The 14274-nt window shown below is 41.4% G+C and overlaps 1 protein-coding gene across 1 annotated transcript in view; it reads left to right on the top strand.

The window, feature by feature from the left end:
- The window catches only part of CCDC178 (coiled-coil domain containing 178), a 244510-nt gene that overhangs the window by 145355 nt on the left and 84881 nt on the right, over window positions 1-14274 (top strand). Inside the window, exon 18 of the mRNA XM_038766705.1 lies at window positions 10190-10339. Within this exon, the coding sequence (XP_038622633.1) occupies window positions 10190-10339 (150 nt within the window). The remainder of the gene's footprint in view (window positions 1-10189; window positions 10340-14274) is intronic.

Below are 14274 nucleotides of genomic sequence, written 5' to 3'. Positions count from 1 at the left end.
TTTGCCAATCCCATTGTATTCTCCCAGGTCTCTGCACACATTAAGCACTCAATAGGAACTATAGATTGATATTTGAATGGTATTTGTTAAGTGCGTACTATGGATCAGGCACTGTACTAAGCACTCAGGTAGAAACAAGCTAATTAGGTGGGACACAGTCCACGTCCCACATGGGGCTCCCCATTTGCCAATCAATAGCTCAATCAGTGGTATTTATTGAATGCCTACTATATGCAGAGCACTGTAGTAAGCACTTGGGAGTGTACAAGATAACAGAATTCGCAGACACATTTCCTGCCCATAGTGAGCTTACAGTTTAGAGGGGGCAGGAGAGGTAACTGAGGCACAGAGAAGTGAAGTGACTTGCCAAAGGTCACATAGCAAACAAGTGGCAGAGCTGGAATTAGAACCAGGCCCATGCTTTGTCCACTAGGCCATAAAGCTTCCCATGATCCACTGATTGATGATGGATAATTTTTATTGTCTTGTTATTTTTCACCTGAGGTTGCAGGTTTTGGCTGCTTATGCCTTTATCCTTTTTGTAGAAGTAGTTGCCCTCTTTATTCTTTAAGAAAATCGGCAGCTAGTAATAACTGGGCAACTAAATGGACCCCCTAGATGATGTGATGTGGCTATACCTTTGTGGGAACCAGCAGCACCAAATTGTGTACATCAACTCCAAGCTCCCATTACAACACACTAGCCCAGGGCCATAACATTAGCTGCCTTTATCTTTTTTTGGAGGGCCATCATAGGATAAGTAAGAGTTTATGAGAAAATCACAGACATTAGACGAGGCTAAGGAAGTGCATTCCAAACTGTTATTCTTTGGATAAACAGTCGGCAACATTTACTGAATGCCCAACGTTCCAGAACTAAGCGCTGTTAGGTGACAAATGTAGTCAACATGGCCCAGACCCACGAAGAGCTTACAGACAGCAAAAGCATAAATACATACAAGTCCTGTAAAGCATGATCAACTCGCATACAGTTTTATAGTCACATATATGAGAGCTCATTATTTGAGGAGGTGGGAAGGATAGACTCTCAGTACAACTTTATAGTCATAGTTACATGGGCTAATTATTTGGGGAGATGGATAGGATGAAGGATATAGGTGTTTGGCTGGAGTGATTGGAATAACTAGAACCAAGGAGAGCTTATCCGTAACAGGTTTATTCAGTAGGTGAGCCAAGAGTTTTTCCTGGGCTAAGGGAATCATTCAGTCAGAGGTACTCATCAAGTACTGTGTACAGAGCAGGAGAGTATAATAGTGGGGAATTGGGATAAGGAGGCCATTTCAATCGAGGGAATAATATCTAGGATCATGCCTCTGGAAGTGGTAATAATAACAATTATAGGCACTTGTTAAATGCTTACTATGTGCCAAGCACTGTTCTATGCACTGGGGTAGAGACGAGTAATCAGGTAGGACACAGATCCTGTCCCACATGGGACTCCCAGATGTTCAGGTAAGGTGACTGAGCCCCAGAGAAGTTAAGTGACTTTCCCAAGGTCACACAACAGGCATGTGGCGGAGTCAGGATTAGAACCCAAGTCCTTCTGATTCCCAGGCCCGTGCTCTATCCACTAAGCCACATTGCTTCTCAAGATACCACTTGACCAGTGTTATTTATGGACAGATATGGTATATATTATGTTCTTACTATGGGCTGAACACCGTGCTGAGATTAAACAGTTCAGACACATTCCCTGTCCCACATGGGGCTCACAGTCTAGGTAGGAGAGGTCAGACACTTGGATGGGTTGATGGTCAGAATGGCCAAATTCTGGATATTCTTAGCATTGTTTGGTCACATAGCCAATTCTGTTGTATTAGTGCTGTGCTCTCTCTATATGTCTACAAATTATTTATAGTAATGTCTGTCTCCCACTCTAGACTGCTAGCTCTCTGGGGACAGGGAACGTGACTACCAACTCAGTTGTATTGTGCTCTCCCAAGTGCTTAGTACAGTGCTCTGCACATGGTAAGCACTCAGTAAATACCATTGATTGATTCATGGCCATACTCAAAAGAGAGGATGGCTGGACTGTACAATTTCTACGAAATAAACTGGTCCAAAGGATCAGTTCAGTCCATGTTCTTGTCCTGTTGAAGGCCCAGGGCAGTGGGCACAAGAAGGTGAAATACTGGGATGATGGCCAGCAAGTTGGCTTTCTTGGGATTGATAGTTTCCGTTGTAAATGATATGCGAGGCCATTTGGACTCACAATTAGCTGCCGGTAACTTCATGAATGTCCAGTTGTAGTCGATTGCGAATGGAAATTGCCCCTTTATATTTGCAGTGTGCATTTGTCCTAAATTGTTTATATTAATCTGACATCTTCAAGGTTTCCAAGTAAAACTTAAAAGCGTACTGTAGCTAGGTCATGTAAAAGTGACTTACTCTTTTTTTTTTTTTATTTAATCTCCTGAGTTGTGGGAACATAGCTTAGCAAAGTGTATAAAAGCAGCAAAGCAGGCAGTTTAGATTTCTGTTAGTCTTCCAAGGAAAACCTGCGAGTGAACTGGAATATAACACAGAGAGATTATACAGTGAAATGCCTTTGCAAACTAGGATTTAAAGAGCTGGAAACCTTATTATTATTTTTCACAGTAAAAATGTAAATGAACAAATACCTATGTTTTCAAGTTATACAAAATGAATTGTGAGTTTTTCTCGATAGGAAAGACCACCGGGTGTCAGCCATGCACATTACTAGAAGTCCATTCATTCAAATGGTCTGTGAGGGGATTAAAAGAACATAATTTTATTAACAAAAATTAAACCAAATATATTCATTTTTTGGAGAGCCTTCTGTTCACCCTTCCTTGGCAATATGCATATAGGTATATCGAGTATCAAAGAAAATGCCTTCAGACTAGTATCGAACACCCCACCCTCAGGAAGCCAGGAGATTAGGATTCTAGGGGAGATAGGTAACATTTTGCCTTATGTTGGTTGGGAGCAGAGTTAGGGGCTGCTCCCTGACTGCCAATCAATCAGTGGGATTTATTGAGCACCTACCATGTGCAGAGCACTGTACTAAGCACTTGGGAGAGTACATACAACAGAGTTGGTAGTCATGTTCCCTGCCCTCAGAGAGCTAGCAGTCTAGGGTGGGAGACAGACATAAACATAAATAATTTACAGATTTTCATTGTCAGTCATATTTATTTAGCACTTATTATGTGCAAAGCACTGTACTAAGCGTTTGATGGATATGTACATAACTGCGGTGGGGCTGAGGGTGGTATATATATCAAATTCCTAAAGGGTACATATCCAAATGTATAGGCGATATGTTTATTGTTGTATGTTCTCTCTCAGGAGCTTAGTACAGTGCTCTGCACACAGTTAGTGCTCAATAAATATGATTGAATAAATGAATGATGCAGAAGGGAGATGGAGCCAAGGGAAAGAGGGCTACTCGGGGAAGGCCTCTTAGAGGAGACGTGCTTTTAATGAGGCTTTGAAAGTGGGGTCTGACATATATGGATGGGGAGCGAGTTCCAGGCTAAAACTGGAGAAGGCCGAAAATGCAACTTGTCCCACAGATGTATACTGGAATCTCTTTTGGAATAGTCCGATCTGCCTTGGTGAGAGCCTTGTCCTGGGAAACCACAAAGACAGGGAACATGGCTACCGACTCTGTCACATTGTTATATAGTTCTTTCTGAAGCGCGGTATACAGTGCTCTGCACACAGTAAGTGGCGAATAAATACGATTGATTTTCTTTCTTTCAAGTCTTGGGCCTTGGGAGTCCAAGAATATTTGCTTACCTCCTATAATATGAGAGACAGAGAAAGAAAGAAAGAAAAGAAGAGGAAAGAAAGAAACCTGGAAGCTTCCATCCTAAAGTGTAAAGGGCAGAAAGAGAGCTAGGAAAGATCACATGTTTCTGTGTTTTATTTTTGTTTGAGAAATGGTCTGAGGTCACCGAATTTATGTGAAAATGGTAACCTGGGAGCCTCAGTTCAGTTCGAATGCCTCTTTTTCACTTGTAATCAGCTTTACAGATCCTGTTCTTGCCATTTTTTCTTTTATGTAGTGCATTATTACTTTATGAAGAACTTAGCTGATAACTTCTTAACTCTTTTTTCCTGATGACCTTTTGCAGCTGTGTAATTAGAATAAGTTGTGGTTATTATATTGAAGTTTGGATCCCATGGGTCCGCAAGGCAGCACATTAATTCTCCGCATCACCCACTCTATGTGCAGTGCCACCAGTGCAAAGATATTATTCTTTGTAATTACACAAAGAAAGGGTCTATTTAGTGTTAACTGACCTTTCTGTGACTGATCAGCCTTTGCCACCAGTGAAGTAGGAATGTATATCATTAAACTGTGAGTAAATAGGAAACCTTTCTTAATCCAAAGCCATTCCAACCCGGAAGAGTGCTCAGAGAGGAAACCATTGTCAGTCCTTTCCTATGACACCACTAAAACAAAAGCAGCCATCTCCTTCGATCGGTTCTAGAATATTAACAGGCTTATCTCGTGATGAGGGGGAGGAAAATTTGGAGTCCAATAAGTATTGTATATAACAGTCCACACTGTGTTGTGAAGAGATGGAGTCTGGATCTTTTTTTATTTTAGAAGACAGGCTTGGTCCCTTCTGGGCTTTATTGTCTCCAGGATGCAGGCTTGCTGGAATAATTTAAGTACTTATAACCGAGGCCGGTTGTAGGTGAAAAGTGAGAGAAAAGCAGCCACCTCTGGGCACGCTGTCAGAGAGGGTGATTGCAGGATGACTGTGAGGCCAGGACAGTATCCGGATATGCAGTATCAGGACAGTATCTGATTGGAAATGTCCGGTGAAGTCATTCAGAGCAGAAGGCGGCAACAGTTTCCCAATTCCTACTGCAGTTGACAATCAAAGTATCAAATGGCAGAAACACTCCGTCTTAAAAACACCCAGAAGCCTCAAACATTTTCCTGTTGTTGCTTTTACTATCAATGAATTGGCGGTATTTATTGAGCACCTTCTCTGTGCAGAACACTGTACTAAGTGCTTGGGGAGTACAATAGGAGAGTGTTGGTAGACATAATCTCTGCCCTCAAAGAGCTTGTAGTTCAGTATGTATTGGGCAACTGTAATAGTGCATGTCCTTTCCTGTTAGAAAGAGACTGTTCTGTCCCATTAGCTGTTAAGCTCCTTGAGGACAAGGACCATATCTTTTCTCTGAATTGTATTTCCCCAACACCTGGTACAGTGCCCCACATATGGTAGACACTCAAATACTAGTGTAATGCCCTCCCTCATCATATCTGACAGATAATCACTCTCCTTACCTTAAGGCCTTATTAAAGGTACATCTTCTCCAAGAGGTCTTCCGTGACTAAGCCCTCATTTCCTCTCCTCCCACTCCCTTCTGCATCAACCTTGCCATTGGATTTGCTCCCTTTATTTACCTCTCCCTCAACCCCAAAACACTTATGTACATATCTGTAATTTATATTAATGTCTGTTTCCCATTTTAGACGTAAGCTTGTTGTGGGCAGGGAACATGTCTACCAACTCTGTTGTATTATACTCTCTCCTTAGAGAAGCAGCGTGGCTCAGTGGAAAGAGCACGGGCTTTGGAGTCAGGGGTCATGGGTTCGAGTCCCTGCTCTGCCAATTGTCAGCTGTGTGACTTTGTGCAAGTCACTTCACTTCTCTGTGCCTCAGTTCCCTCATCTGTAAAATGGGGATTAAGACTGTGAGTCCCCTGTGGGACAACCTGATCTCCTTGTAACCTCCCCAGCACTTAGAACAGTGCTTTGCACATAGTAAACACTTAATAAATGCCATCATCATTAGTAGTAGTAGTAGTACAGTGCTTTGCAAACAGAAAGCACTCAATAAATATGATTAATTGGCTGATTGGTTAATTATTGGATATTGGGTGTGATGATGACAATGAAGATGATGATGGGTCATATCCTAAAGTGGCTAAGGCCAAAATGCGTATTTCTCTGGAGCATTGTTCAGCCTCAGAAAGAACAGATACTAAAGAGGTGCATGAAGATGGATAATAGTTTTTTGACTGTCAAAATGTGCGGAAGTGGGAAAGAAAGGAACTGAGGGAGAAATCGAAGAAAAATTTGCAATTCTGGGCTAGGAAGGGAGCTGAAATAATAACATCTTCCGCACTAATAATAATGATTAAGATAATTGTTTAGCACTTACTATGTGTTAAGCACTGTTCTAAGTGCTGGGATAGATATGTCAATCTGTTCAGGCATAGTCCCAATCCTGCATGTGGTTCACAGTCTAAGTAGGTGGGGAGATCGGGTATTAAATCCCCATTTTACAGATGAGGAAACTGAGGCAAAGACAAGTTAAACGACTTGCCCAAGATCACACAGCTAGCAAGTGCCAAATCTGAGATTACCATCCAGATTCTCTGATGATGATTATGATGATGATGATGCTATTTGCTAAGTGCCTACTATCTGCCAGGCACTGTACTAAGTGCTGGGGTAAATTAATCGGGTTGGAGACAGTATCTGCCCCACACAGGGCTCACGGTTTTAATCCTCATTTTACAGATGAGGTAACTGAGGCACAGAGAATAATAATGATAATAATAATTGAGGTGTTTGTTAAGCGCTTACTGTGTAACAGGCACTGTACCAAGTGCTGGGGTAAGTACGAGATAATCAGGTTGGACAGAATCCCTTTCTCACATAAGGCTCACAATCTTAATCCCCATTTTCCAGATGAGGTAACTGAGGCACCGAGAAGTTAAGTGACTTGCCCAGGTCACACAGCAATTAAGGGGCAGAGCTAGGACTAGAACGCAGGTCGTTCTGGCCCCCAGACCCATTGTCTATCCACTAGGCCATGCTGACTCCGAGTCCTGCACTCTTTCCACTAGGCCACACTGCTCCTCAACTTGGAGGCAGAGAGGGACTTCCGTAGAGGAAGAAGGTTAGGGGTGCAGCGAGTTCACCCGTCACAAGAAGGCCCATTAAGTAGGTGTAGATCCAAAATGAGAGGAATTACAGGAGATGGAGGTTGAAAGCTTGGTTTAGGAATTTTTAACTATACAATTGGTAGTATGTCAGTTTTCAGATGAAAGATATAGCCGGCAGGTGTAGTTTCTGACAAGGTATAAGAAGAAACAAAAAGCAAGCTCAGGTGATTTTGTCCTTGTTGTTGTTCATTTTTTTAAAACCAGGAATTTTCCTTATAAGATTCTATGAGGGAATTGGTGTTGGACAAAAAATTTGTCTCCATGGCAGCACAGACAAGAAAGTAGGCCCTGAGAGAGTTTGAACAGTTATGTGTTCCTCTGAGGCTTCAAGGCATCAGCACACATCATTCTTACAGATTTGCACCGCAGAAGAGTGTGCATACGTTTTGTAGTAATTGATGTATGGAATCTGAGAACACAGTGTTTTGATCAGGTCTGTACACGGAGTAGATGCTGACATGCCCCATAGAGCATGTTGTCCCAATAAAGGATGCCATTTTGTCAGTTCCTGCCACATCGACACTGTGAAAGTTGTGGCAAATTACTTGAAAGCATTGGCCCCTAGTTTAAAGCATTTATATTTTCTATGAAGGTGCCCCCGAGTTGAGGTGAGTGCTTTTGAAGCATTTGAAGTCTTTATAAAGACTCACAAGAACTTTGTTTTATAATCCGTTCCTGTGTCTGTGGTGACATATTTAGTATTTATGTTGTGCTAGGCTTCCTTCTCGCCATCCTTCTCCCCCCACTTCTAGTTGACATCTCTCAGGTGCTCCCAAACACCTCTTCAGCATAAGTGGGTTTTTATGGGGTGGGGAAAATGGGGAGAGATTGGGCTGGAGAGTGGAAATTTCAAATGTTGGGTAAAAATTTACTACTACGATTGTATTAGGAGCTGGGGTATCCCAGGCTAACTGATTAATCTGCTGTCAGGGTAAAATTTGCTGTGTTACTCTAAACCTAGGCAGCCTGGATAAAAATAGATTCCACTGGCTTTAAGCACCAAATATTCCATGAATTTTCTGAAGCAGAAGTAGATATTTTAATGGTACCAGTAGACAAATGGGCAGAAATGTGAAGCAAGGATTGTGGAGTGTCAATTTATGTCAAGAAAAGGCTACTGTGCCTTATAATAATAGTGATGAGGTTGATAAGCATTTTTAAGCATTTACTCTATGTCAAGCACTGTACCAAGTGCTGGGTTAGATGCAAGATAATCAGGTTCCACATATATGTTAAGTGCCAAGAGACCAGTATATTTTACCAGTCTTTGCAAGCCCAAAGGTATTCCTTACCAGCAACTATTTAAAGCTATTACGATGACAAAAAGATGCTGATTCGTTCTGAAATTCTGGAGTGTGATTTTGCATTCAATTAAATTTATTGAGCATACGCTGTACCTCAGAGCACTGTACTAAGCACTTGGGAGAGTACAGTATAACAGAATTGGTAGACATGTTTCCTGCCCACAAGGATTTTACAGTCTAGAGGGGGAGACACATAAATATAAATATACAAATTACAGATATGTATATAAGTGCAGGGGGCTGAAGGTGGAGTGAATTAAGGGTAGATATCCAAGTGCATTCATCATTGTTACCATAGGTAGGAAGATTAGATGCTAATAGATTGGAAGCAAAGGTTTGGGATCCTCTCAGCACTTGTGCCAAAGGGTGGCATCTCAACCGACTCATTCTGGTTGGTGTACCACCTTTGGCTACATTGAAGGCATTGAATCTCATTGCCCTCTTAGCATTAGTAAATATGTGATTGAGACATCATTTTGGTTTGGCTTTCCAGGTTCCCTTTTTCGCTGCCTGATCATTTTAAATGGAGGAACCACAGTATAGTAAAAATATTGCTTAATGTGAGCTGTAACTAGAACTTACCTCACGTATGTCTTTTGGCAAATAGAAACTTCTTTCTCTGGTAAAATAATGGAATGATTTCAAGAACAAAAAGTTGGAAAATCATCAAACATTGTAGAGTACAATAGAATTATAAGGAGGAAGCAGTTTGATTCCTTTTGATGCTTTGCTTGTTGGTACAAAATGAGAGAGTGAAGGAAAGGAAACTAAAAACTTAATGAAGCCTAACTTTAGTGGAGGCAATGATATGGTGCCTCCTAATATCAAATTGGAAAAAAAATCAATCCAGATGTTTCTGTTCACAATCATTGACACAGAGATTACTACCATATTAATAATTATTACTAGTGATTATTTCTTAAAGAGCACTGAATCATCTTGTGAAGAGGCATATCACCCATAAAAACAAAAGGACATAAATGATCCTGTGCTGAAAGAGATCAGTATTCTGTCTTACAGAGACACCAATGGGCTGTTGAAGGAACATTAAGATGGCCAATCCTATTTCCCAACTCTTTCTTCTGCCAATCTGTTTATGGATGTCTCATCCAAGAATTTATCAAAATCCTCCTTAAAATATTGATTTTTGTTTTGCATAAGTACTTATGGACAGAAATTTGTTTGTTTTGAACCTGCCGCTCTAAATAAAGCTCTCTTACTCTAGTGTTTATAGAATATGATGGACCCAGTGACATTTTCATTCCATCCATCCATTCAGACGTCACATTAAAATCTCATTCACTTATTGGCCTTCGATTTCCAGAGCAGAGTCCTAATTTTTGAAGTCCATCCTCCTACAGAAGCTGTACCATTTCTCCAAGCATTCTGGTTTCACTACTCTGTACCTCTTCCACCTCTGTTTTGTCCTTCCTGCAAGTAGCAGATGACTCAGCCTGGCAAAGAACATTTTTTACATGCACACAGTGTGGAATGGATTGTCAGTCAGGCGTGGCTCTTTTCAGCCACACCTTCATGCACAGATAAGATCTTACAGTCACTAAGGACATCTTTGAAAATGAAGGACAGGAAAGGACTTGGTGTGTTTGCGATTCTATATTTACATACATATAGTATAGGGAAAGATTGGGATAGGCCTATTTTTCCAAACAGGTGGCAACCAAAACTACGTACAGTATGAAATGTGAATATAAGGTTATTTATAATGGTGGACTCTGAAAAAAAGCTGTCCTCAAGTATCATAGTCTTGCGTTCTGATGTGGAGATGTTATGAGACTACAGTTTTCATCTACATGGATTTTGTATGAACCTTTATTACTGTTGGCTAATACATCCCTAGATGACATTTACAACGTTCAAAAGAGTTGTGACTTTAATTAGTTCCTCTCTCATTTCCAGATGGCACAAGAAGATGCTATGGGAGAAAATCTTCGACTGGCTCAAGAGTATCAGAGGCTTCAGAAAACTTTCTTATCAGAAAAGGACCACACTTTGAATCTCTATGATAAAAGGTTGAAATTGGAATCAGCTGCTAGAGACCAGCAAAAGGTAATACTCATGGTTCAATTTCTTTGCACATTTGCACTGTGATCCAGAAAATGCAGTAGTTCCCCTTTTTTAAGGTCTGTTGCTATTTGAGAGGGTACTGGCACTGTCTCTGTCTCTCTCTCTCTCTCCTCTCTTTCTTTCGCTGCCCTGCCCATGGATAAGAAGGAGAAAAATATGTTAAGAACCTAGATAGGGCACAGGCTTCATTAAGTTTTTAGTTTCCTCTCCTTCACCCTCTCATTTTATACTCAACAAGGCGAAGAATCAAAAAGAGTCAACTGCTTCCTCCTTATAATCCTATTGTATTCAACCATGTTTGATGTTTTCCCAACTTTTTGTTCCTGAAATCATTCCATTATTTTACTAGAGAGGGCAGTTTCTATTTTCCAAAAGACATTTGGGAGGTAAGTCTGAGTTAAAGTTCATAGCTATGTAAGAGATGTGTAGATCTTCAATGTTCTCTGACGCCTGATGTCACATTGTCACCACAGTCTACTTGGCAGTCATTGAAAGGGTATGCTGGTCATCGTCTATTTTTTACTTTATTGCCTACTGTGGCATGGCGGACAGTATAGAGCCGAGGTAATGGAAGACATTCTTTTCCATATCGCCAGTGAAGAAATTTGGCAGGGTAAAGGGGATTCCTGGTTCAGGTTAATACCACAGTTTTCTTCAAACGTATCATCATTCACAGCTTTGGGCACTCTCTGGAAAACAGTTCTCAAGTTTCTGTGTGACATCTTGGCTGGGGGTTTCCAGGGAACAGGAATCATCATGTAGCAGCTCCAGAAAAACTGTTTCAGGCTCATGGCTATTGAGTTTAAAGAGGTTCCTGAAGGATCAAAAATGTATTCTAAACCCAGCATCTAGATCCTTTCATCAAAGAACAAGATTAAATGTGATCAGCGTGGCTTAGTGGAAAGATCACAGGCTTGGGAGTCAGAGGTCATGGGTTCAAATCCCAGCTCTGCCACGTCAGCTGTGTGACCTTGGGCAAATCACTTAACTTCTCTGTGCCTCAGTTACCTCATCTGGAAAATGGGGATTAAGACTGTGAGCCCCATCTGGGACAACCTGATAACCTTGTATCTCCCCCAGCGCTTAGAACAGTGCTTGACACATCATAAGCGCTTAACAAATATCATTATTATTATTATCTCCCTATTCATATCCAAAAGACAATTACTCTCCCTACCTTCAAAGCCTTATTGAAGTCACATCTCCTCCAAGAGTCCTTCCCTGACTAAGCCCTTCATTTCCTCTATTTCCACTCCCTTCTCCATCACCCTGACTTGCTCCCTTTATTCACTACCCCCACCCCTGAGCCCTACGACACTTATGCACATATCTGGAATGTATTTACATTAATGTCTGCCTCCCTCTCTAGACTGTAAGCTCACTGTGGCCAGGGAATGTGTCTGTTATATTGTACTCTCCCAAATGCCTAGTACAGTGCTCTTCCCACAGTAGGTGCTCAACAAATATGATTGATTGATTGGCCTCTGAGCTGAGAGTTTTGTCCAAAACCCACGTGTCAAAGAAGCAGGGTGCATTTTTAAAAGTGATTGCTCCGTCAATTTGATTTTCAAGCAACCTCCAAGGATTCTTTTCTCTTTTCCTTATCAGTAGTTGAATTATTTCAAAAACCACGCCAATCTCCTTTAGACTGTAAGCTCATTGTGGGCAGGGAACATGCCTGCCGACTCTGTCATATTGACCTCTCTAAAGCACTTAATACAGTGCTCTGTACTCAGTAAGCGCTCAGTAAATACTACTGATTGATTGATCTATTTTATGGCCACAGACATTGGAGATTCAGAGCACTTTTTGGTTAGGAAATCCCGAGGTGAGAGGCAGTGAGCAGAAAGAGAGGTACAGAGTGAGTCTCGCCAACTTGGTTGAGTAAATAATAATGATAATAATAATAATGATGGTATTTGTTAAGCACTTACTATGTGCAAGGCACTGTACTAAGCACTGGAGTAGACACAAGCAAATTGGGTTGGTTACAGTCCCTGTCCCACTTGGGGCTCACAGTCTCAATCCCCAGTTTACAGATGAGGTAACTGAGGCACAGAGAAGTGAAATGACTTGCCCAAGATCACACAGCAAAGTGGTGGAGGCAGGATTAGAACTCATGACCTTCCGACTCCCAGGCCCGTGCTCTAACCACTATGCCATGCTGCTTCCCAGCTTGCCCGGTCAGGGGGACTATTCTCTCTACCATCCACAGAGAGCTGGATTCAGTGGATTACATCCTGCCCTGTTCTCTTGGCAAACTACCCAAGATTTTGAGTGTTTTCATAAAGCAGCTGCTTTTTGTTATCTTTCATGTAGGCACAAGAAGCGGTAGAATATGATATTCGTCATTCTTATAGCCTTTATGTAGTTTATTTTCTGAGTTTTTACCCAATAGAGTGGAATGTTCTCCATGGTGCTTTGGTTTGCTGCTTGGCTGCCTCCTCCTGTTTCCTATTCATTAGACTGGAAGGTGTTATTGTTGTCAACTCACATCTGGCAGTGCTGGAGACAAATGAGTTTTCGACATAATTCATAGTGAAAAAATAAATGTGTTTAATTTTCTACAAAAAGTATTGGAATGGTTTATGGTTTCTCCTACAGGAGAAAGGGATAGAGATGAACCCTTAGAAACAAAGCTGTTATATCTGGAGAAGGAGAAGGTGTTAAAAATAATTTCAGGAAAGTTTTCTTCCAAAAATTTCCCGATTCCTAAACATTTCTATAGGTGTCCATGGAAAGTATCAGTGTATCCGTGGGAGTATTTGGGTAATATCCCTCCAGGCATGTTCTGTTTGTTGCTGATAATCAAAAAGAAAAAAAAAAAATCTCTAGCATCTTTTTGGCTATCCAGCCTCTCTTTTTCCAAAATAGGTAAAACTCCAACTGGCAGAATATCTGTGCAAACCACTTTTCTCTTCTAGTAAGCATACTCTATTTCTGTCATTAGCAAAGATGACTTGCCTTTAAAGGAATGCTTACCTCCTTCAGCACCTGACATGCAATTGCATTTTGCGTATTGAATGAAATGGAAATTTTGTTCAGCATTCTTGTGTAGCCCTTTGGTATCGATGTACACAAACATATCTTTGGGATCTTTGGGATCCTTTGGAGACATTATTTCTTGCATAGCCATTTTCAATGAAGCCCCCAAAGATCTGTTTGAATCACCACTCGTTTTGCATTTCTGGGCTTCAGATACAGAAGTCATTAAGTGTTGACTGCCCTTATCATTCATTCACTCATTCATTCATTCAATCGCATTTATTGAGCGCTTACTGTGTACAGAGCAAGTACAAGTCAGCAACGTATAGAGACGGTCCCTACCCAACAACGGGCTTGCAGTCTAGGAGGGGGAGACAGACAACAAAATATAACATGTAGACAGGTGTCAAAATCGTCAGAACAAATAGAATTAAAGCTATATGCACATCATTAACAAAATAGACTCGTAAATATGTACAAGTAAAATAAATAGAGTAATAAATCTGTACAAACATATATATATATATATATATATATATATATACAAGTGCTGTGGGGAGGGGAAGGAGGTAGGGCGGAGGGGATGGGAAGGAGGAGAGGAAAAGGGGGACTTAGTCTGGGAAGGCCTCCTGGAGGAGGTGAGCTCTCAGTAGGGCTTTGAAGGGAGGAAGAGAGCTATCTTGGTGAATGTGTGCCAGGGGAAGGATGTGGGCTGGGGTTTGGCGGCAGGACAGGCGAGAATGAGGTACCGTGAGGAGGTTAGCGGCCGAGGAGCGGAGGGTGTGGGCTGGGCTGTAGAAGTGATGTGGAAGATCAATGTACCACAATGGGCAGATTGGCCTTAGCAATGCTGTTAAATCCACCAAAGAGGAATAGCATTCCACTGCTTTTGGGGAGCTAGGGTTCTTGAGAAAGAAATTTTGGCAAATGGG

The sequence above is a fragment of the Tachyglossus aculeatus genome, chromosome 25 (genome assembly GCF_015852505.1).
Source record: "Tachyglossus aculeatus isolate mTacAcu1 chromosome 25, mTacAcu1.pri, whole genome shotgun sequence".
Classification (NCBI taxonomy): Eukaryota; Metazoa; Chordata; class Mammalia; order Monotremata; family Tachyglossidae; genus Tachyglossus; species Tachyglossus aculeatus.
This window is presented reverse-complemented; position numbering and strand designations above follow the sequence as displayed.